Consider the following 23,675-nt stretch of genomic DNA (forward strand, 5'->3'; position numbering starts at 1 on the left):
GAATATTAAAAACAGCTCATAAGACATCACTTAACGCTGTTGGAAACTGTGTAGGTGATGCTGTTGCTATGGTTACTGGCTAGTTGTATTGCCAATCATCACAGAAAGTGGCACTTGTAGTAATCAGCATGGCCACAACGGGGCGCCCGAGGCCTAAATGTCACACTATAGTTAATTAGATTTGGCTGACCTTTGTTGTTGTTGTTCTCCTCATTATCCAATCACAAGTGTTTTGTTTGAATACCTTTACCTCCACATATTTTGGCATCATTTTGTGGTCTTAAGTCTATTTTTTTTATTATTTCATGAAGGAAACGTTTTTTTTGGTCATATGTAGTTGATAGAAACTTGAAAGGAGTGTGATATTTATCTCATGATGCTTAGTTGTTGTGCTTTTTCTAGAAGTGACTTTCTTCAGGCTCCTGGGTTGGTTAAAATGAACTTTTGGGGCACTGGTTCCACATTTAGTAGTGAAGTGAATTTGATTATATTTATATAGCGCTTTTCTCTAATGACTCAAATCACTTTTACATCCTGGAACCCAATATCTAAGTTACATGTAAACCAGTGTGGGTGGCACTGGGAGCAGGTGGGTAAAGTGTCTTGCTCAAGGACACAAAGGCAGTGACTACGATGGCGGAAGCGGGAATTGAACCTAGAACTCTCAAGTTGCTGGCACGGCTCATCAACTGGCACTCTACCAACTGTACTTGCACATGTAGTACAATATAGGAAATGCTGCAGAACTTACATATATATATATATATATATGTATATATGTGTGTGTATGTGTGTGTGTGTGTGAGTATATGTGTGTGTGTTTGTATGTGTATATATGTATGTATGTGTGTGTATATATATATACATATATATATATATATATACATTTCAGTGTTTCCTACAGGTCAGGCATCTATTTTTGGTGGTGTGGTCGGGTGGGGGGACATGGGTGGGGGTGGCAGCAGCGGTGGCGATGACCAAGAAGAACGCGGAGTTGGAATATAATTACAACACTTTATGTATATACATATTTATATAATATTTACATATTTATATAATATGTAACTACGAGCTCCATTCACAGACAGTCCCATTTTTTATGAGCGGTCAAAAGCCAAAAATAAAATAAGAAAATAAAATGTTATTAATTTTTTATTTTTTTAATTTTATATAATTTTTTATTTTTTTATTTGTGGCGGGCGTAATTCTTTCGTAGCGGGCCGCCACAAAAAAATTAATGTGTGGGAAACCCTGCATTTATATATATATATATATATATATATATATATATATATATATTAGGGGTGGGCAAATTAATGCGTTAATTATGAGTTAACTCATCAATCTATTAACGCCGACAATTATTTTATCGCACATTTGCGTATGTTGTTTACATGCTTTTATTTTTTTAACGCCTTTTCTTAACAAGATGGCGTCGCCCGGCGTGGAGGGGCTCTTGGTAAAGATGGAACATTTGGCAAAAATACCGGACAATTCTGCAAATGTCCTGGCTGGCTTACAGCGTGGTCACTCCGGGATCACTTACGACCGCCAGACAATTCTGGATGTGGATAGATCGGGCCGTTTTGGACTGAATGAGGCGTGCTTGCTAGAGCGGCTAGCTAGCATGGGAATACTTTGCCGGCTACATCCAGCGGCCTGTGAAGCAGCGGAGTATATGTGTTGTCTGTCTATTTATCAATAATGCAGACCAGGAGTGTTGGCTGACTTCTTAACGTTTGCTTTCAGAGCGTGCATATCACAACATACAAGATGCCGTCATGGCGACACAACCTATACATGCTCCTCACTCCTGTTGCATGCTGGGTAGGGTAGTTCTTTTTTCCCCCGGCTCATAACATCACAATATAGTACCATGTATATGATGCCTTCAGTTTATCAAAGCACCAAGCAAACAATCGGAAAATTCCCGTCATATCAATTCCTAGATATGGTCATAATTATCTTAAGTGCACTACGCAGAATAAACACAACATTATTAATATTGCTATTACGGATAATTTGATCAAAAATTCCCTAAAACAGCCCACTACCTATAATATAAGTTTTTTAAACATAAGATCCCTGATAAAAAAAAATGTTTCTGCTGTTACCTCAGAAATTGCCTGTTCAGATGTTATGATTGTGGCTCAGAGATTTGTATGTAGATGATATTTATTTTCCATAACAAACATGTTACCTTAAATACCCTGGCAGTGGCAATAAGCTTAAATGTTTGTATTTACATTTTTGGATTTGATTTTCATCAAATATGTTATTTAACTGCTACTGTTTAACAAGGACTGATTTAAATTGTGTTTGCACAACAAATGTTTTGGCGCTTTTGTTCATGTGGGAGAATATTCCAATAAAGGTGCACTACACACTACTTTTGAATTAGTTATTGGGGTTTGTCTATATAATGCAGTTAATCGCGATTAATCGGAGAAATAGTGCGATTAACTTTGATTAAAATTTTTGATCGTTGCCCAGCCCTAATATATATATATATATATATATATATATATATATATATCTTGATTGGATTATCCAGAGAATAGTGCTCGATACCGTGGTAGAGTGCAATATGTAGGTGTGGGAAAAAAATCACAAGACTACTTCATCTCTACAGATCTGTTTCATGAGGGGTTCCCTCAATCATCAGGAGATTCCCTCAATCATCTCCTGATGATTGAGGGAACCCCTCATGAAACAGTTCTGTAGAGATGAAGTAGTCTTGTGATTTTTCCCACACCTATATATATATATATATATATATATGCACATATCAAAACATACTAAAACAACCAAAAACAAATAATAGAAATACAAGCAGATGAATAAAAATAAAATAGATCCAAAGTTGTGAAAAAAACGAAAACTCCACAATATTGTGTCCACAATATGTATTAGTAATAGTATTATTAGTGTCTTATCAATGTTATATTAATTTAATATTATTACTGTGATTACCATAATTCGATTACTAGTGTTAATTTTTTATTATGTTTGTGAATAATATTTCATTTTAAGTTTTATCAATAGTATTGTAATTATTTATATATATCATTTTCATTATTTGTATTATTATTATTGTGATCACTGTATTCTTGCTATTGTGAGTACATTTTTTTAATAATTGTCATTACTCGGTTAGGGCTATTGTTTTACTTACTTTGATTACTGTTGGTATTGCTATTATGTTCATTAATATTATTATTGTGATCATTATGGTATTGATTATGCTTATTTTTGGACAAGCTACAGCGTTCCCCCACATCTTGTTGTTGGAGGATGCTCTGGCTACTGATTGGTGCGTGTGGAGGGAGGGAGGAGGAGGAGGGATGAGCGTGTAGAGTGTGTTAATCCACACACACACACACACACACACACACACACACACACACACACACACACACACACACACACACACACACACACACACACACACACACAGCAGGGAGCAGCAGTCGGAGCCGCGGGCGTCTGGGCAGCACAATGTTATCACCATGAAGCCTCCCCTCCGCTCTTCATCCTCTCCAGGCGGGTCGCCGAGGCTCGCCGCCTCCTAGAGAGCTTTATTATTTTTTAATTCCCGTGGTTTTTGCAGCCTATATAGCTCCTCTTGTTGCTCGCCGTGATGCCGTGAGGGAGTGGACCGTCGGTTCCGGTGCTTTTATTTTTGATCCCGGTGGGTTGCTGTGCTATCCGTACTGTTGGATTATGATTTTCTCTGACGTGAGCGCGGGGGGGAACTCCCCCAAGGCGCACCCACCCAACGGGACCAGGTTCTACACCTTCCAGGCAAGTGGCACTTTTCAGCAAACAGGGCTTTTATTGTGAAATGTCAGATGCAATTTAACATCAGTCATGGGGGCAGAATACAAATAATTGGAGACATGAGCACCTGTTAGGAAGAATGTGAGCAGCCAGTACTGCTGGAATGGTGTTCAATCAATCAATGTTTACTTATATAGCCCTAAATCACTAGTGTCTCAAAGGGCTGCACAAACCACCACGACATCCTCAGTAGGCCACGTCGGTGACAATGATGACTATGAGAACCTTGGAGAGGAGGAAAGCAATGGATGTCGAGCGGGTCTAACATGATACTGTGAAAGTTCAATCCACAATGGATCCAACACAGTCGTGAGAGTCCAGTCCAAAGCGGATCCAACACAGCAGCGAGAGTCCCGTTCACAGCGGAGCCAGCAGGAAACCATCCCAAGCGGAGGCGGATCAGCAGCGCAGAGATGTCCCCAGCCGATACACAGGCGAGCAGTACATGGCCACCGGATCGGACCGGACCCCCTCCACAAGGGAGAGTGGGACATAGAAGAAAAAGAAAAGAAACGGCAGATCAACTGGTCTAAAAAGGGAGTCTATTTAAAGGCTAGAGTATACAAATGAGTTTTAAGGTGAGACTTAAATGCTTCTACTGAGGTAGCATCTCGAACTGTTACCGGGAGGGCATTCCAGAGTACTGGAGCCCGAACGGAAAACGCTCTATAGCCCGCAGACTTTTTTTGGGCTTTGGGAATCACTAATAAGCCGGAGTCCTTTGAACGCAGATTTCTTGCCGGGACATATGGTACAATACAATCGGCAAGATAGGATGGAGCTAGACCGTGTAGTATTTTATACGTAAGTAGTAAAACCTTAAAGTCACATCTTAAGTGCACAGGAAGCCAGTGCAGGTGAGCCAGTACAGGTATGTATGTATGTATATATGTATATAAAGGTATATACAGTATAGGTATATATGTATGTATATATGTATATAAAGGTATATACAGTATAGGTATATATGTATGTATATATGTATATAAAGGTATATACAGTATAGGTATATATGTATGTATATATGTATATAAAGGTATATACAGTACAGGTATATATGTATGTATATATGTATATAAAGGTATATACAGTACAGGCGTAATGTGATCAAACTTTCTTGTTCTTGTCAAAAGTCTAGCAGCCGCATTTTGTACCAACTGTAATCTTTTAATGCTAGACATGGGGAGACCCGAAAATAGTACGTTACAGTAATCGAGACGAGACGTAACAAACGCATGGATAATGATCTCAGCGTCTTTAGTGGACAGAATGGAGCGAATTTTAGCGATATTACGGAGATGAAAGAAGGCCGTTTTAGTAACGCTTTTAATGTGTGCCTCAAAGGAGAGAGTTGGGTCGAAGATAATACCCAGATTCTTTACCGTGTCGCCTTGTTTAATTGTTTGGTTGTCAAATGTTAGAGTTGTATTATTAAATAGAGTTCGGTGTCTACCAGGACCGATAATCAGCATTTCCGTTTTTTTGGCCTTGAGTTGCAAAAAGAAATATTATTGATCATATTATCAATTATTCAGTGTTTGGACTAAAATATGCTGCAGACCGAGAATAAAAAGCGTTGTTTTATACCTTTTAAAAAAGTTCAACATTGGTTGGTGTAGAATGAATACCTGAACTTAGAACTACTGAACCTCCATGTTTTTCTTTGGACTTTGTTTTGCATGCTTACTGTATGTCCGACATATTGATCGTGTTGCCTTTCAGTACCAGAAAGAGCTTTTTTTGTGCATTTTTTTACTTGACCTTTGACATGTGCGTACATCTTGAGTTACCAGCGCAGAGTCCTATTGTGGAATGGCAGACATAGGCCTGAAGATTGTTAACTTATACGTGGACATTTCCGATATTTCTAAGTCAGTTGGTAATTGTCGCTGCATTCCCGGGCGTCTGCAAGTTGCATCACCTAATTCTGTCCTGGACGTCTTTCTGCTGCTTCACTTTTACTTTTCATGTTGTGCAGAAAACCGCTCTCATTTTTCAGCTTGACTTTTGTCACGTAAACATGGCCTTCTTGGAAAGAAAAGTATTTTTTGTTGTTGTTGTTTTTCATATCGAACAACTGCGGTAAACCATTTTTAATGTTTTTTTTCTTGGCTTTATTCACTTATTTATTACAAATTACAAAATAAATTATATATACATTTTTGTTTTTATTGATTTAAACACCAAATAACTGGAAAGCAAATGTTCGCTGTTTTTATTCTTTGTAAATGACTAAATCAATTACATATTTAATATCATGTGGGTTTTTTTCGCTGGATCGGCTCGCAGCCGAGTGTGAAGCGACCGGAATGAGAATCAGCACCTCCAAGTCCGAGTCCATGGTTCTCGCCCGGAAAAGGGTGGAGTGCCATCTCCGGGTTGGGGAGGAGACCCTGCCCCAAGTGGAGGAGTTCAAGTACCTAAGAGTCTTGTTCACGAGTGAGGGAAGAGTGGATCGTGAGATCGACAGGCGGATCGGTGCGGCGTCTTCAGTAATGCGGACGTTGTACCGATCCGTTGTGGTGAAGAAGGAGCTGAGCCGGAAGGCAAAGCTCTCAATTTACCGGTCGATCTACGTTCCCATCCTCACCTATGGTCATGAGCTTTTGGTCATGACCGAAAGGATAAGATCACGGGTACAAGCGGCCGAAATGAGTTTCCTCTGCCGTGTGGCGGGGCTCTCCCTTAGAGATAGGGTGAGAAGCTCTGTCATCCGGGAGGAACTCAAAGTAAAGCCGCTGCTCCTCCACATGGAGAGGAGCCAGATGAGGTGGTTCGGGCATCTGGTCAGGATGCCACCCGAACGCCTCACTAGGGAGGTGTTTAGGGCACGTCCAACCGGTAGGAGGCCACGGGGAAGACCCAGGACACGTTGGGAAGACTATGTCTCCCGGCTGGCCTGGGAACGCCTCGGGATCCCCCGGGAAGAGCTAGACGAAGTGGCTGGGGAGAGGGAAGTCTGGGTTTCCCTGCTTAGGCTGTTGCCCCCGCGACCCGACCTCGGATAAGCGGAAGAAGATGGATGGATGGATGGATGGATGGTTTTTTTTCATTTATTGTTTTATGATAAATTACTAAATTAATTTTAAAAAATTCAAATATTTGGTTTATTTTTTAACTACATACCAACTGCGGAGAAACCATATTTAATCTGAAAAAAAATTCTTAGCTTTATTCACTTATTTATTACGAATTACAAAATAAATTATATATACATTTTTGTTTTTGATTTAAACACCAAATAACTGAAAAGCAAATGTTTGCTGTTTTATGCTTTATAAATGAGTAAATAAAATATATATTGATTATGGTATTTTTTATTATATTAAAAGTACCAACCAACTGCAGGAAACCATATTTAATACCATGTGGTTTTTTTTCATTCATTGTTTTATGATAAATTACTAAATTAATTTTGAAAAATTCAAATATTTGGTTTATTTTTTTAACTACATACCAACTGTGGTAAAGCATATTTAATATCATTTTTTTTTCTTGGCTTTATTCACTTATTTATTACAAAATACAAAATAAATTATATATACATTTTTGTTTTTTATTGATTTGAACACCAAATAACTGGAAAGCAAATGTTCGCTGTTTTTATTCTTTATAAATTAGTAAATAAATTATATTTTGATTATGGTATTTTTTTTTACTATTTAAAGTACCAACCAACTGCAGGAAACCATATTTAATACCAAGTGTTTTTTTTTCATTTATTGTTTTATGATAAATTACTAAATTAATTTTAAAAATGTCAAATATATATATATTTTTTTTAACTACATACAACTGCGGTAAACCATATTTAATATCGTTTTTTTTTTCTTGGCTTTATTTACTTATTTATTACAAATTACAAAATAAATTATACATATATTCTTGTTTTTATTCATTTGAACACCAAATACCTGAAAAGCAAATTTTAGCTGTTTTTATGCTTTATAAATGAGTAAATACATTATATATTGATGATGTTTTTTAATTATAAATAAAGAACAAATAGGAAACCATATTTAATACCACGTGTTTTTTTTTCATGTTTTATGATAAATTACTAAATTAATAAAAAAAAAATTGTATATTTGGTTTATTTTTTTAACTACATACCAACTGCAAGAAACCATCTTTATATAATATTTTTTTTTGCATAATTTTTTTCTGTTTTATTTAATTTATTCATATGTTCTTTATTATTGATATGATATATGTATATACATTTTTGGTGTGCATTTCTACCTATTTTTTATTTCATTATTTTCAAGTAAAATGCAGAGTGCAGTAAATTACTTTTTTTATTTTTATTAATTAGTTATTTGTGGTTGACGTACGCATATTGTTTTTAGTATATATTTCCATTTCTTTATTATTTGTATTGTTTTAAATATGTTTTAGTGAGGATCCGGTTAAAGGTGGTGATCCAGCATGTTTGTTGTGTCATTTTCCTCAAATCCTCCACAAATATGTTTTGCCATATGTCCGCCCTGAGATCAGTAGGTTGTGAGTTCAAACCCCGGCCGAGTCATACCAAAGACTATGGAATTGGGGGTTAAATCACCAAAAATAATTCCCAGGCGTGGCACCGCTGCTGCTCACTGCTCCCCTCCCCTCCAAGGGGGTGATTAAGGGTGATGGGTCAAATGCAGAGGACACATTTCACCACACCTAGTGTGTGTGTGTGACAAACATCGGAACTTTAACTTTAAACTAATTTTATTGTATTACACTATTTAACTTTACACTGTGTATTTTTGGTGATCAGGATTTTAAAGCATATGCTAATTACCGTAAATGCTGTGCAAAAGGGGCATTCAGAAAGAGGCTTGGAGATTAACTTGCCTGGTTTAGGTAAAATTGCATTAAATTATAAATGGAATATTCCTGAATGACATCCGGTTTCTTCCCATCGTGCATGAGGGTTGTGAAGTGTCGACACAGCTGGGTGGCGGGATTGAACAACGATCCTCCTTTTGATGCTTCTGGCATGGAAACATGTTTGCACAGCCTCCGGTGTGTGGGGGTCCGGGGGGGGGGAGTACACAGACAATAAAGATGTTCATCGTGTCCCTGACGCGCACCGCCGTGCAAACTTCAAACATTTCATTCAATTAGCTTTAATTGCTAACTTTTGTGGTCACATGATTCATGGTTGGATTGGGGTTGGGGTCTTTGCTCGCCAGTATTTTGACACGAAAACATGCAAATGTTCAAATGTGCAAGCTGGCGTCCACAATAACAAGCAGGTGGACCTTGTGAGCGTCTTTTCCACTGCACGCGCTACTGGCCCTTTCCCAGGCGCCAAGTCAAGTACTTAAAGGCCTACTTACACCCACTACTAGCGACCACGCAGTCTGATAGTTTATATATCAATGATGAAATATTAACATTGCAACACATGCCAATACGGCCTTTTTAGTTTACTAAATTGCAATTTTAAATTTCTTGAAAACGTCGCGTAATGATGACGTGTACGCTTGACGTCACGGGCGGTTATGAATATGAGCGCTGCACACACACACAGCTAAAAGTCGTCTGCTTTAACGGCATAATTACACAGTATTCTGGAGATCTGTGTTGCTGAATCTTTTGCAATTTGTTCAATTAATAATGGAGAAGTCAAAGTAGAAAGATGGAGGTGGGAAGCTTTAGCCTTTAGCCACACAAACACACGGTGATTCTTTGTTTAAAATTCACGGAGGTGAAACTTTACTATGGATCACAGCGAACATTGATCCCGACCACTTGTCAACCAGCAGGTTTCGGTGAGAAAATTGTGGTTAAAAAGTCGCTTCTCACCGGATATCAGCTGAGCTTGTGTCGCCCATACAGCTGCCGTCGACTTCCCTGAGACAATGCGTGTCAACACCCGGCCGTGGACGTACACTTCCGACTATCAGGTACTGTTAAAGTCACTAAAACAGTAGCAACACAATAGAAAGAGAAGGGATTTCCTAGAATTATCCTAGTAAATGTCTCTAAAAACATATAAATCCGTCTCAATGCAATCGCGGTTTTTTTTTAACTTGTTTTTTTTTTGTTTTTGTTTTTCTAGCCTGTCGCTATCAATATCCTCAAACACGAATCTTTCATCCTCGCTAAAAATTAATGGGGAAATTGTTGTTTTCTCGGTCCGAATAGCCGTTTTTGTTGGAGGCTCCCATTAAAATCAATGTGAATATGTGAGGAGCCATCAACATGTGACGTCATCGTCCGCGACTTTCGGTAGAGGCAGGCCTTTTCTCCAGTTGCCAACTTTATCGTGGATGTTCTCGACTAAATCCTTTCAGCAAAAATATGGCAATATCGCGAAATGATCAAGTATGACACATAGAATGGACCTGCTATCCCCGTTTAAATAGGAACATCTCATTTCAGTAGGCCTTTAAAGGTGCTATTTTCAGTACTTGGTCAGTTCTATATGAGTGGCATTGGGCCAGAAATGACCTAATGAATCTCCGGGTTGGGGAGGAGACCCTGCCCCAAGTGGAGGAGTTCAAGTACCTAGGATTCTTGTTCACGAGTGAGGGAAGAGTGGATCGTGAGATCGACAGGCGGATCGGTGCGGCGTCTTCAGTAATGCGGACGTTGTATCGATCCGTTGTGGTGAAGAAGGAGCTGAGCCGGAAGGCAAAGCTCTCAATTTACCGGTCGATCTACGTTCCCATCCTCACCTATGGTCATGAGCTTTGGGTCATGACTGAAAGGATAAGATCACGGGTACAAGCGGCCGAAATTAGTTTGGGTCTCTCCCTTAGAGATAGGGTGAGAAGCTCTGCCATCCGGGAGGAACTCAAAGTAAAGCCGCTGCTCCTTCACATGGAGAGGAGCCAGATGAAGTGGTTCGGGCATCTGGTCAGAATGCCACCCGAACGCCTCCCTGGAGATAGGGAAGTCTGGGCTTCCCTGCTTAGGCTGCTGCCCCCGCGACCCGACCTCGGATAAGCGGAAGATGATGGATGGATGACCTAATGAAACACGCTTTTCACTTTGCTGCAGTCCCGCCTTTTGTTGTCCGTTAGAATAAAATGTCACGTGACCGTGACCAAAAGGCAAGGTTTTTCTACAACTTCCAGATGTACCGTACTACATAAAAGCCCGAAACATACGCCAGTCGAGCCGAGAAATGCACAACAAGAGTGCAAAGGTAAGCAGGCAGAAGTCCAAAAAGTGTCACTCTTCAATCTTAGGAATTAGATTTTCCGTAATTTAGCAACCATTTATTCAGTGTGCTGCATTTGTCTTCACCGGAATGAATCCTCTCTGATGGGAGAACGTGACAGCAGTTGTGACGTGACCGTAAATACAGCTTGAGCGTTGTCGTCTTTTTTGTCCGACAGGTGCTAATCATCCTGATAGGACGTATGGCACAAGTGTACGCTATACTTGCCAACCTTGAGTCCTCCGAATTCGGGAAATGGGGGGTATATATTTTCAATTATTTCTTATATTTATATATATATATATATATATATATATATTATATATATATATATAATATATAGCCCTGCTGTCACGTGGGGGTCGCATTTTAATGCGGGATCGTTCCTCCAACGCAAACATAGACACTCTGGACAACAACTAAAAGGTAAGAATGATTTAATAACAAAACACTGGTACAAAAACAGACGAAAAGAAACACGTGGCGAAAGCACAGAAGCTAATGCTAACACTAGCACAGGATCAGGTAACAAGAAATCTAGAATTACCAACGAAACAGTTGCATACCGCAAACAAGGGACCAAGACCGACTGACGGGACAAGGCAGGCTTAAATAAGGAAGTAATTAACAAAAACAGGTGTGCGTCTGGAACCCTCAGCAGGTGAAATTAATATGTTGCCATGGTGACCAAACTGACTCACAAAAAAGGTACACAAACAACAAAGGGAGTCCAAACTAACAGAAAATAACTAAACTAAACATGATCCAGACTACGGATCATGACACCTGCGATGAGGTGGCGACTTGTCCAGGGTGTACACTGCCTTCCGCCCGATTGTAGCTGAGATAGGCACCAGCGCCCCCCGCGACCCCAAAGGGAATAAGCGGTAGAAAATGGATGGATAGATATATTAGGACTGCGAATCTTTGGGTGTCCCACGATTCGATTCAATATCGATTCTTGGGGTCACGATTCGATAATATATCGTTGTTGGGTTTTTTCGATTCAACGTGATTCTTGATTCAAAAACGATATTTTTCCGATTCAAAACGATTCTATATTCATTCAATACATAGGATTTCAGCAGGATCTACCCCAGTCTGCTAACATGCTAGCAGAGTAGTAGATTTTTTTTAAAAACTTTTATAATTGTAAAGGACAATGTTTTATCAACTGATTGCAATAATGTAAATTTGTTTTAACTATTTAACGAACCATAAATATGACTTATTTTATGTTTGTGAAAACATTGGACACAGTGTGTTGTCCAGCTTATGAGATGCCATGCAAGTGTAAGCCACTGTGACACTATTGTTCTTTTTGTTTAATTTTTATAAATGTCTAATGATAATGTCAATGAGGGATTTGTAATCACTGCTATGCTGAAATTATAACTAATATTGATACTGTTGTTGATAATATTCATTTTTGTTTCACTACTTTTGGTTTGTTCTGTGTGGTGTTAGTGTCTCCTCTCAATTGCTCTGTTTATTGCAGTTCTGAGTGTTGCTGGGTCAGGTTCGGTTTTGGAATTGGATTGCATTGTTATGGTATTGCTGTGTATTGTTTTGTTGGATTGATTCAAAAAAAGAAAAATATAAATAAACAAAAATCTATTTGTTTAAAAATGAGAATCGATTCTGAATCGCACAACGTGAGAATCGCGATTTGTATTCGAATCAATTTTTTCCCACACCCCTAATATATGTGTATGTATATATATATATATATATATGTATATGTAGAGATGTAGTACTCCTTTGCGTTGTGTTTTTCCCCAAAAGACGACACCCTGGCATTCTTCCGACTCAATCATGGTTTATTCTGGTGAAAACAATCATAGTGAGTCTCCAATCAGCCTTCTTTACATTCATAAACCTGTACAGAAATAAAACAAAACAAAACTTAACATAAATATGTCTCTTTTAGGCCTACAGCTAGCCTTCTAATAAATTAGCTGAAAGCTAATATAGAGTGCGCCAGAGAGCACAACTTACCGTCACGTGGAAGACAACAGGCTGAGACACACATGTGTCTCAGTCTGGAAGTCTGCTGTGACATGTGACGTTCAATGATCATAAAAAAATGTAGGAAATGACAGTACTGAACTTAGAATAATAAAAATTGTGAAATAAAGAGTCACATTGCACAATGTGTAAATGTAATAAATTAGATAAAATGACATTAAATAAAAAGACATCCAAACAAGAACAGTAGTAAGACAGTAAGCAATTGAGATCATAAATGACCTCTGTCACACACATATATATATATGTATATATATATATATATATATATGGGTTGTACTTGTATAGCGCTTTTCTACCTTCAAGGTACTCAAAGCGCTTTGACACTACTTCCACATTTACCCATTCACACACACATTCACACACTGATGGAAGGAGCTGCCATGCAAGGCGCCAACCAGCACCCATCAGGAGCAAGGGTGACGTGTCTTGCTCAGGACACAACGGACGTGACGAGGTTGGTACTAGGTGGGATTTGAACCAGGGACCCTCGGGTTGCGCACGGCCACTCTCCCACTGCGCCACGCCGTCCCTTATATATATATATATATAAATAAATATATATATATATATATATATATATATATATATATATATATATATATATATATATATATATATATATATATATATATATATATATATATATATATATATATATATATATATATATATTTGAAGGCAGCATACCCCTTCCCCTTCGAGCTGTCCTGGATGAACTGAAATTACTTTTTCCAATCATTTTGGAACTTGCAAGTGTATTTTTTCTTCTTACTCGTCGTCGCCATGTCTCTTCTTCATTCTTCTGCTTCGTCTCTGTTATGTTTTTGGACGTTACTACTTACTGTTGTTTTGAAGCAATGCATGATGGGAATCCGGATGTTGTGTGTCAGTGTAACAACGTGCAGGCTGGAATATACACATTCTGAGAAATAGCTCCGTGCCTGCCTACTTTATGGGTTGTAGATAAACCTATGGATAACGGAGACATATATGATAGTCTCCTTTTTAGGTTGCAGAGGACGTTAAAGGCAGTACGCCCCCAATATTGTTGCCTGGGTGGAAATCGGGAGGAATTCGGAAAGAATGGTCTGCCCCGGGAGATTTTCGGGAGTGGCACTGAAATTCGGGAGTTTCCTGGGAAAATCAGGAGGGTTTGGCAAGTATGGTGTAAGCTCTGATTAAAAAATAGTTTTTCTCGTCTACTTTAAAGGTTCACAATAGGATTTTTGCCGTTAGTTGGATTTGTAGTAGTATTATTATTAGTAGTAGTAGTAGTTATTTGCCTGTTCCATGGCTGACTGATTCCCACTCAGATCCGTTTTTTGTATTCCGATGTTTTATATGTGCATAGCGCAGGTTGCAGTTCAATTCGGAGAATGTTGACATTTGGTGTGTCTACAACCGTACTTGATGTCTAAATATGTGCCAAAAGTGGCGTCTTCATCATCTATTTTGTTGACTTTACCACACTTTGTCAACTGTCAAACTGTAGTTCACCAGATTGACCACTGGGTGGAGCAACTTTTTCAATGTTTTGGCCGTCTGGAAAGTGTCAATGATTAAAAAACAACAACATTCCATTATGATGTTTTTTGCGTGCAGAACACAGGTCACATTTTATTTCCGAGAATGTTGCCATTAGGCGTGTCTACAGCTGTATTTGATGTCTCAACACGGGCCGAAAATGACATCTCCATATTAAATATTGATGTTTTATTACACTTTGTCATCTGTCAAACTGTAATTCACCAAAATTACCAGAAGGTAGAGCTACGTTTTTAGTGTTTTGAGGGTCTGGAAAGCGTCGAAGATGCAAAAAGATGGCGCTTAAAAGGTTTCACTAGGACCAATTGCTTGTTGGGTTGTACGGTATACCAGTATTAGTATAGTACCGCGATACTAATGAATCATATTCGGTACTATACCGCCTCTAAAAAGTACCAGTCCCCCAACCGTCGTCACGTTATGTTATGCAGATAAGCATGTTTGGCAGCGCACACACACAAAGTACTTACAAGCAGATACAGTGTGTAGACAGAAAAAGAAGAACTGCCAAATTCTGGCTTAATAACTAAAGATAAAGGTGAAGCTATAACACTGAAACGCCCTCAAGGAGAGGCGCTTTAGGACATAGCTTGCTGGCTAGCAGCTAATATCTATCCGCAGTCAGCATTGTAACTACTTCAAAATCACAAATTCTTGTCTCCATGTCGACTAGTAAAGTGCTTTTCTTACATGCAGGACATAGGTGATAACTATACATGCTTTGTCACACTTGGACTTGGATTTGTTTTGCTTCTTCCACGCAAAGAAAGATTGGCACCAGCCAGACAAGTGTGAGTACATTTTGATTTATTTAAACACTATAATACAAAAACAGGAAAACATAGGGCGCACACATGGGCGGATAACAAACTAGACTATACTCAAAACAAAAGCAGCACAATGGCGTGACTATATACAAACGAACAAAAACACTAACTCTGGCACAAAACAAACCAAAAACTTGCACTGAGGCATAAATACGAAAAACTTACGTGGCTTGGTCAAAACAACAAACACCGTGGTAAGGCACGAAGGTCGGCAAGGTAAGGTAGGTAGGATAGTAGGTATCATAGGTAAAGTTGCCAGGACGAGGACAGAAACAGAATGGCTTAAATAATGACTATGATGATTTCGTAACAGGTGTGAGGTCTTAGGACAAGGGCGTGACTAGAGGGCAAGGTGAAAATCAATGGGTTACTACGGAAACAAAACAAACCAGGAAGTGCAAAACGCAAGAACCGAATGTCCAAAAAAGTAAACATAACATGACCAAACATGACAAAAATAAAACATAATCCTCAGGCGTGACATGCTTCACTGCACACTGCAATATCCCGGACTCATAGCATTGGATGTGTCACAACTGGTCTACAATTACTAAGGTCAGGTAAAGACTTCACTACGTCCGATTTTTATTTATTATGATGATCATCTTAACTTTGAACACACTGCACCAAAGTGAATGAAGGGCATAATTAGTCAACAGCCATACCATGTAACGCTAAGCGTGGCCGTATGAACAATGCCAACACTGCCATAAATCTGTGCCATATAGTGAAACCACACTAAACAACAATGACCAACACATTTTGGGAGAATATTTGCAAATTCCCATAATTCCCTGATGCACCAACTCTTCCGGGACGCTACAATATCAACAAACGCCATTCAATCAATCAATCAATCAATCAATCAATCAAAGTTTACTAATATAGTCCTAAATCACAAGTGTCTCAAAGATCCCACATCAGGGCAAGGAAAAACTCAACCCAATGGGATGACAATGAGAAACCTTGGAGGGGACCGCAGATGTGTGGACCACCTCCCCCCCAGATTTCTTGCCGGGACATATGGTAAAATACAATCATTGGTGGATCTACACTTAACATCCACTGTAATGATACCAAGTACAATAGCATATTTTGTCGATACCACTATGATTACATCAATATTTTTTAGCATCACAAAATCTTCTTTCGTTTTTAAAAATGTATATTCTATTCATAAACTCAGGAAATATGCCCCCGGACACATAAGGACTTTGAATATGATGTATGATCCTGTAACTACTTGGTATTAGATTGATACCAAAATGTGTGGTATCATCCAAAACTAATGTAAAGTATCAAACAAGAGAAGAATAAGTGTGTGACAGTTTTTTGCCGTCGTCGTGCGGGTTCCACTGACCACCAAGGAAGGACATTGCTTTTGCAGGTTTGACTCTTGTTTATTTATTCAAATAAAGGAAGTCTTTTGCGCCGTCGTCGCTCCCACTGCTCGCTCCTCCGACTCGCTCTTCGTCATCACCGTCTTACTCTCTCTCGCTTCCACTCTTCATCCGTTGCTGCAGGCTCTCCAACTCCTTTTGCCTCGTTCTCTCCTCCTTCTCCCCTTTTATACATCGTTAGGAGATACATTAATTGTGTCCCGGTGTGCAATCCATGCACCTGATCTCACGCCCCGCCTCGCCGCTCGCTTGTATTCTCCGCCTCCTTGCCGCCATCTTGGGCTGGGCTCCAGCGTGCCCTGCCGCTCCGTCGGACCATCGTCTCCGCCTCTCCACAAAGTGATTATTACATTTTAACAGAAGTGTAAATAGAACACGTTAAAAGATGGTAACAGTTAATGAACAAGTAGATTGATAACTCATTTTCTACCACTTGTCCTTAATAATTTGGACAAAATAATAGATTGATAAATGACACAATATGTTACCGCATATGTCAGCAGCTAAATTAGGAGTCTTTGTTTATTTACTTACTACTAAAAGGGAAATTGTTTTGTATGTTCAATATTTTATTTAAGGACAAACTTGCTATAAGACACATGTTTAATGTACCCTAAGATTTTTTGTTAAAAGTAAGCCAATTATGACATTTTTTGTGGTCCCCTTTATTTACGAAAGTACCGAAAAGTCCTGAGATACATTTTGGTAACGGTACCAAAATATTGGTATCGGGACAACACTAATTGCTTGTATCCCGATGTTTTTGTGTGTAGATCAGTTTATTTCGGAGAATGTTGCCATTTGGTGTGTCTGCAGCCGTACTTGAAGGCCAAAAATGGCATCTCCATCATCATTTTTGATGATTTTATGACGCTTCATCAACTACCAAACTGTAGTTCACCAAATTGACCACTAGGTATAGCAACATTTTCATAGTGTTTTGGGGGTCTGGAAAGCGTTTAAGATGCAAAAAGATGACATTTTTAAAATTCCACTGTGATCTATTTCCGTATCTCCTTGAATTGCCGCCGAGTACTATATAGCAGTGGTCCCCAACCACCGGGCCGTGGCCCGATTGGTACCGGGCCACAGAATAATTTTTTATTCATTTTTATTTAAAAAAATAAATAAATAAAAATTTACACAAAAACCTCCCTTTTTCATGACAAAAACGTCCCTTTTTATGACAAAAACTTCCCTTTTTCATGACAAAAAATAAATAAATAAATATATCCCCCACCCCCGGGCCGCGGGACAAATTATTAAGCATTGACCGGTCCGCAGATACAAAAAGGTTGGGGACCACTGCTATATAGTATGCGCCTGCCTAGAAATACTGCCGGGTCAAACTCGTTTCGCAAAACAATTAGCGCATGCTTAGCATTACCGCCGGCTCAGGATTAACGCCGGGTCAAACTCGTTTCGCAAAATATTATTTTTATTAGCGCATGTCTAGAATTTCCGCCGGGTCAAACTTGTTTCGCAAAACAGTTAGCATATGCCTAGAATTTCCACCGGGTCAAACTCGTCACGTCACGAGTGAGACTTCACCTGTCATCATTTTCAAAATGGAGGAGGCTGATTTCAATCATTTTAAATTGCATAAAGGGAAGAAGATTAAGAGCTATTCAGTAGGATTTAAGGTCCAAGCTATTGAATATGCTAAAAAGAACAGTAAGCAGCTATGTTTTATTAATATACCGTAGCTGCGTGTGTCAAATATGAGTCATTAAATGACTCCCGCCTCCTGGTGGTAGAGGGCGCTAGTGATCCTTCTTGCGACTACTCGGCTGCAGAAGAAGTGACAACAAGCAGCAAGAGTGAGCAGCAATCGTTTATGTTTTCCTCTCGCTTGCACTTTTAACATGGAGGATTACATATCTAAAAATAAAACAGTTTTCTAAACTGGACTTTCAATCGAAGCAGGAGGTAATAAAGGAAGATCTCCATTAAGACAGAGAGACTTTTAAAACTGAAGAAAGATAAGGAAGACTTCTATAAACAAGTTATTGATGCTTTTGTCAGAAGGAGCTGCGCATGGACTTCATTTATAAGTAAAGGTAAGACCATAATAAAGTTTTTTTTTTTATTAAATGTGCTTTTTATGATGGTATCCTTACATCACACTCAAATTTATAAGCGCAGGCCTAAATTTACCGCATGCCTTTGGTAAACGCCGGAGTGAGAAGAGGTTTTAAATTAATTATCGCCCCGGCAGCAATCAAGGAAATACGGTAGTTGTATTCCGATGTTTTTTGAGTGCAGAACATGGGTCACATTTTATTTCGGATATTGTTGACATTTTGCGTGTCTACATGTGTTAGCATGGCATCTCCGTCGTCATTTTGGATGGTTTTATCACAACTGTCAAACCGTAGTTCACCAAGTTGACCACTAGGTAGCGCAACAACATTTTTCAGTGCTTTGGGAGCGCGGAAAGCTTCAATGATGCAAAAAAGACGGCTCATAATGCGTCCCACTAGGATCCACTGATTGTATTAGCCACGTATTTTGTGTGCAGAATGCAGGTAGTGTTTTATATTTGGAGAACGTTGACCGTTGGGGTGTGGAAAGCGTCGATGGTGCAAAAAGGTGACACCTAATGCTTTGCCTTGACCGCCAGCTTTGCATTGTGGGTAAGCTTCATGGAGCCCGCTGCCTCAGATAACAGCTGCCACTCAAGAGCACACGTCAGACAACGGCGCACGTGGCGATGGCGGCTGGCTTAGCGCTCCAGCTGTCTCGCCGGGCCGCGCCTCCCATGATGGCGGCTATATGCAAATAAGGGCAGATTCACAGTTTGAAATGGAAGTCTTTGACCTTTTATTTGCTATCGTGACACGCTGCTAATTGCAGATAGCGCCGCCACTGGTCTCTTGGCGGGTGTGCTCACACCGAAGAAGGCTTTTGGCCTATCTTTTTTTTTTTTTTTTTTAATCAGGCATCGCGCATTTAAAACCCGCCGCACGGGGCAGACGGGGAATGCTGTTTGACCCACTTTGATGGATTGCACACCGATTAAAAGGATGAGTGAGCTTTCGAAAGCAAGTATGTGTGTGTACTGTCATGTCAGTATAGAAGAGGTGTAACGGTGCGTGTATTGGTATTGAACCGGGGTTTCGGTTTGGTTCGGAGGTGTACCGAACGAGTACACATGCTAGCAGCGACCGGGCTAGGACAACATGTAAAAGCCAGAGCTGGAAGACCCTCCTAGTGGCCTAGTGGTTAGAGTGTCCGCCCTGAGATCGGTAGGTCGTGAGTTCAAATCCCGGCCGAGTCATACCAAAGACGATAAAAATGGGACCCATTTCCTCCCTGCTTGGCACTCAGCATTAAGGGTTGGAACTGGGGGTTAAATCACCATAAATGATTCCCGGGCGCGGCACCGCTGCTGCTCACTGGTCCCCTCACCTCCCAGGGGGTGATCAAGGGTGATGGGTCAAATGCAACGAGTAATTTCGCCACATCTAGTATGTGTGTGAAAGTCATTGGTACTTTAACTTAAACGGAACGAGTTTCCACATGGACATATTAAAGGCCTACTGAAATGAGATTTTCTCATTCAAACGGGGATAGCAGGTCCATTCTATGTGTCATACTTGATCATTTCGCGATATTACCATATTTTTGCTGAAAGGATTTAGTAGAGAACATCGACGATAAATTTCGCAACTTTTGGTCGCTAATAAAAAAGCCTTGCCTTTACCGGAAGTCGCAGACGATGACGTCACCCGTGTGAGGGCTCCTCACGTCCTCACATTGTTTATAATGGGTGTCTCCAACAAAAAGAGCTATTCGGCCCGAGAAAATGACAATTTCCCCATTAATTTGAGCGAGGATGAAAGATTTGTGGCTGAGAATATTGATAGTGAAGGACTAAAAAGAAAAAAGAAAATACAATAAAAAGTGACTGCTCCGGGCGGCGGCAGTGTGAGCGTTTCAGATGTAATTAGACACATTTACTAGGATCATTCTGGAAGATCCCTTATTTGCTTATTGTTTTAATAGTGTTTTAGTGAGATATTAAAGACATACCTAGAGGTCGGATGGCTGCCGTGAACACGCCAGTGTCTCAGAGAGAAGCCGAGGAGCCAAGCTCACAGCTGCCTTTTTTGACAGCTACTGCAGGAGGACGAATAATCCACTGATGTCTCCGGTAAGATATATATCACAATTTTACAATCCAAAAACATGCTGGTTGACGTAGAGAAACATGTTCGCTTGACCGCTCTGTGTTAAAGCTTCACAACAGACAAAGAAACACCGGCTGTGTCTCGGTGCTAAAGGCAACTGCAATCCACCGCTTTCCACCAACAGCATTGTTCTTTATAGTCTCCATTATTAATTGAACAAATAGCAAAAGATTCAGCAACACAGATGTCCAGAATACTGTGTAATTGCGCGGTGAAAAGAGACGACTTTTAGCCGTAGCTGGTGCTGAGCTAATATGTCCCTTCCAACCCGAAATGTCACAAACATGCGTCATCAAACCAAAAATTGTAATTTAGCAAACTAAACCGGCCGTATTGGCATGTGTTGCAATGTTAATATTTCATCATTGATATATAAACTATCAGACTGTGTGGTCGGTAGTAGTGGGTGTAAGTAGGCCTTTAAGTACATATCTCTACATGTGTTATATCATAGTTTTGATGCCTTCAGTGACAATCTACAATGTAAATAGTCATGAAAATAAATAAGGAGAAGCTAAAGAGTCGGCGAGAATGGTGGTTGCTCACTGATATTTCCGTCATGTCACGCATTTAACTCGAGAAAGAGATATAATGAACGATATGTGTGTGTGTCAGCCCAAGAGTGTTTCCACTTATTAAAGGGGAACATTATCAGCAGACCTATGTAAGCGTCAATATATACCTTGATGGTGCAGAAAAAAGACCATATATTTTTTTAACCGATTTCCAAACTCTAAATGGGTGAATTTTGACGAATTAAACGCCTTTCTGTTCATCGCTCTTTTTGCGATGACGTCAGAACGTGACGTCACCGAGGTAATACAGCCGCCGTTTTCATTTTCAACACATTACAAACACCGGGTCTCAGCTCTGTTATTTTCCGTTTTTTCGACTATTTTTTGGAACCTTGGAGACATCATGCCTCGTGGGTGTGTTGTCGGAGGGTGTAACAACACTAACAGGGAGGGATTCAAGTTGCACCACTGGCCCGAAGATGCGAAAGTGTCTGCCGCCAGACCCCCATTGAATGTGTCGGAGTGTCTGCACATTTTACCGGCGATGACAGACATGGCACAGAGATGTATGGATAACCTGCAGGTGCATTTGGGATGGTTTCCTGTGGACGGGACTCTCGCTGCTGTCTTGGATCCGCTTGGGCTGAGCTCTCGCGGCTGTGTTGGAGCCGCTGTGGATTGAACTTTCACGGTGTCATGTTGGACCCGCTCGGCATCCATTGCTTTCGGTCCCCTAGAGGGGGGGGGGTTGCCCACATCTGGGGTCCTCTCCGGGGTTTCTCATAGTCAGCATTGTCGCTGGCGTCCCACTGAATGTGAATTCTCCCTGCCCACTGGGTGTGAGTTTTCCTTGCCCTTTTGTGGGTTCTTCCGAGGATGTTGTAGTCGTAATGATTTGTGCAGTCCTTTGAGACATTTGTGATTTGGGGCTATATAAATAAACATTGATTGATGTACTGCTTGCCTGTGTATCGGCTGGGGACATCTCTGCGCTGCTGATCCGCCTCCACTTGGGATGGTTTCCTGCTGGCTCCGCTGTGAACGGGACTCTCGCTGCTGTGTTGGATCCGCTTTGGACTGGACTCTCGCGACTGTGTATGGATTGAACTTTCACAGTATCATGTTAGACCCGCTCGACATCCATTGCTTTCCTCCTCTCCAAGGTTCTCATAGTCATCATTGTCACCGACGTCCCACTGGGTGTGAGTTTTCCTTGCCCTTATGTGGGCCTACCGAGGATGTCGTAGTGGTTTGTGCAGCCCTTTGAGACACTAGTGATTTAGGGCTATATAAGTAAACATTGATTGATTGATTGATTGATTTGTAACCTGGGTGACAAAACCCCATTAAATATCCTCATTTAAATATAATTTTAAAACCCCATTGAATATTATTTCTAATTAAATATCTTTATTTAAATATCATTTTACTTAAATATCCTTTCTATTTAAATAACTGTTCAAATCCCAATTAAATATATTTATTTTCGTGTCTTTGCGTGCGTCATTGCGTCACGCGGTCACGTGACCTATTGCGGGAAGCATAAAATCCAGTAGTGGGCTGCTTCCAGGAAGAGCGAGAGGGACGTTGCTGCAGGAGCCAACTACTAAAGCCATGGGTCGTCGTGCGAGAGTGTTTAAGTGGGATTTATCTGCGGAATTGGCCATGTTGGATGGCGAGCTAGAGCCTGAACTAGAGTCTGAAGCTTTATGCCTGGAACCGAACCAACCGAACTGAATCTACCCAACCGAGCCCCGGGCGAGTAGGAGGCTCCTCAGCAGCCGCTCGGTTTTTTCCCTTTGGTTTCCATAAACGCAACGAGTTCATTTCTGTCCTCCTGAACTTTCACATTTACCCGTTACCTTCACTAAAACCCTTCTGGACACTGCCCCCACAACGTGGACTTTGCAAGGTCGTTTAAGGAACTGTCGTGTTGCGCTTATACCATTCTTGGTAAAAACAAGGACTGAATCAAGTACTGTATCACATTGTAAATATTGAACGTTCTGTAATTTATGTTGAAAATGTGAATGGCCATTCCAATTTACATGTCTTTTTGTTGTTTATTTTCCCTATAATTCTTTAATATAATTTGGTACCATTTAAACTTAAAACCTTTGTTCAGTCTTCATTACTCTCCATTCCTAGAGCTGAATTTAGTT

The 23,675-nt window shown here is 40.1% G+C and overlaps 1 protein-coding gene across 5 annotated transcripts in view; it reads left to right on the forward strand.

The window, feature by feature from the left end:
* ppfia2 (PTPRF interacting protein alpha 2) overlaps positions 1-23,675 on the forward strand; it is a 197,312-nt gene that overhangs the window by 52,540 nt on the left and 121,097 nt on the right. The window contains exon 1 of one of the 5 annotated variants that reach the window (XM_061912021.1): positions 3,484-3,804. The exons of 3 other annotated variants lie outside the window; for them this stretch is intronic. In XM_061912021.1, the coding sequence (XP_061768005.1) occupies positions 3,724-3,804 (81 nt within the window). In that variant the 5' untranslated portion in view covers positions 3,484-3,723. Of the gene's footprint in view, positions 1-3,483; positions 3,805-23,675 lie in introns of those variants that run through there. One more of the 5 variants, XM_061912023.1, reaches the window with a different exon arrangement.

The sequence above is a fragment of the Nerophis ophidion genome, linkage group LG10 (assembly GCF_033978795.1).
Source record: "Nerophis ophidion isolate RoL-2023_Sa linkage group LG10, RoL_Noph_v1.0, whole genome shotgun sequence".
Lineage (NCBI taxonomy): Eukaryota > Metazoa > Chordata > Actinopteri > Syngnathiformes > Syngnathidae > Nerophis > Nerophis ophidion.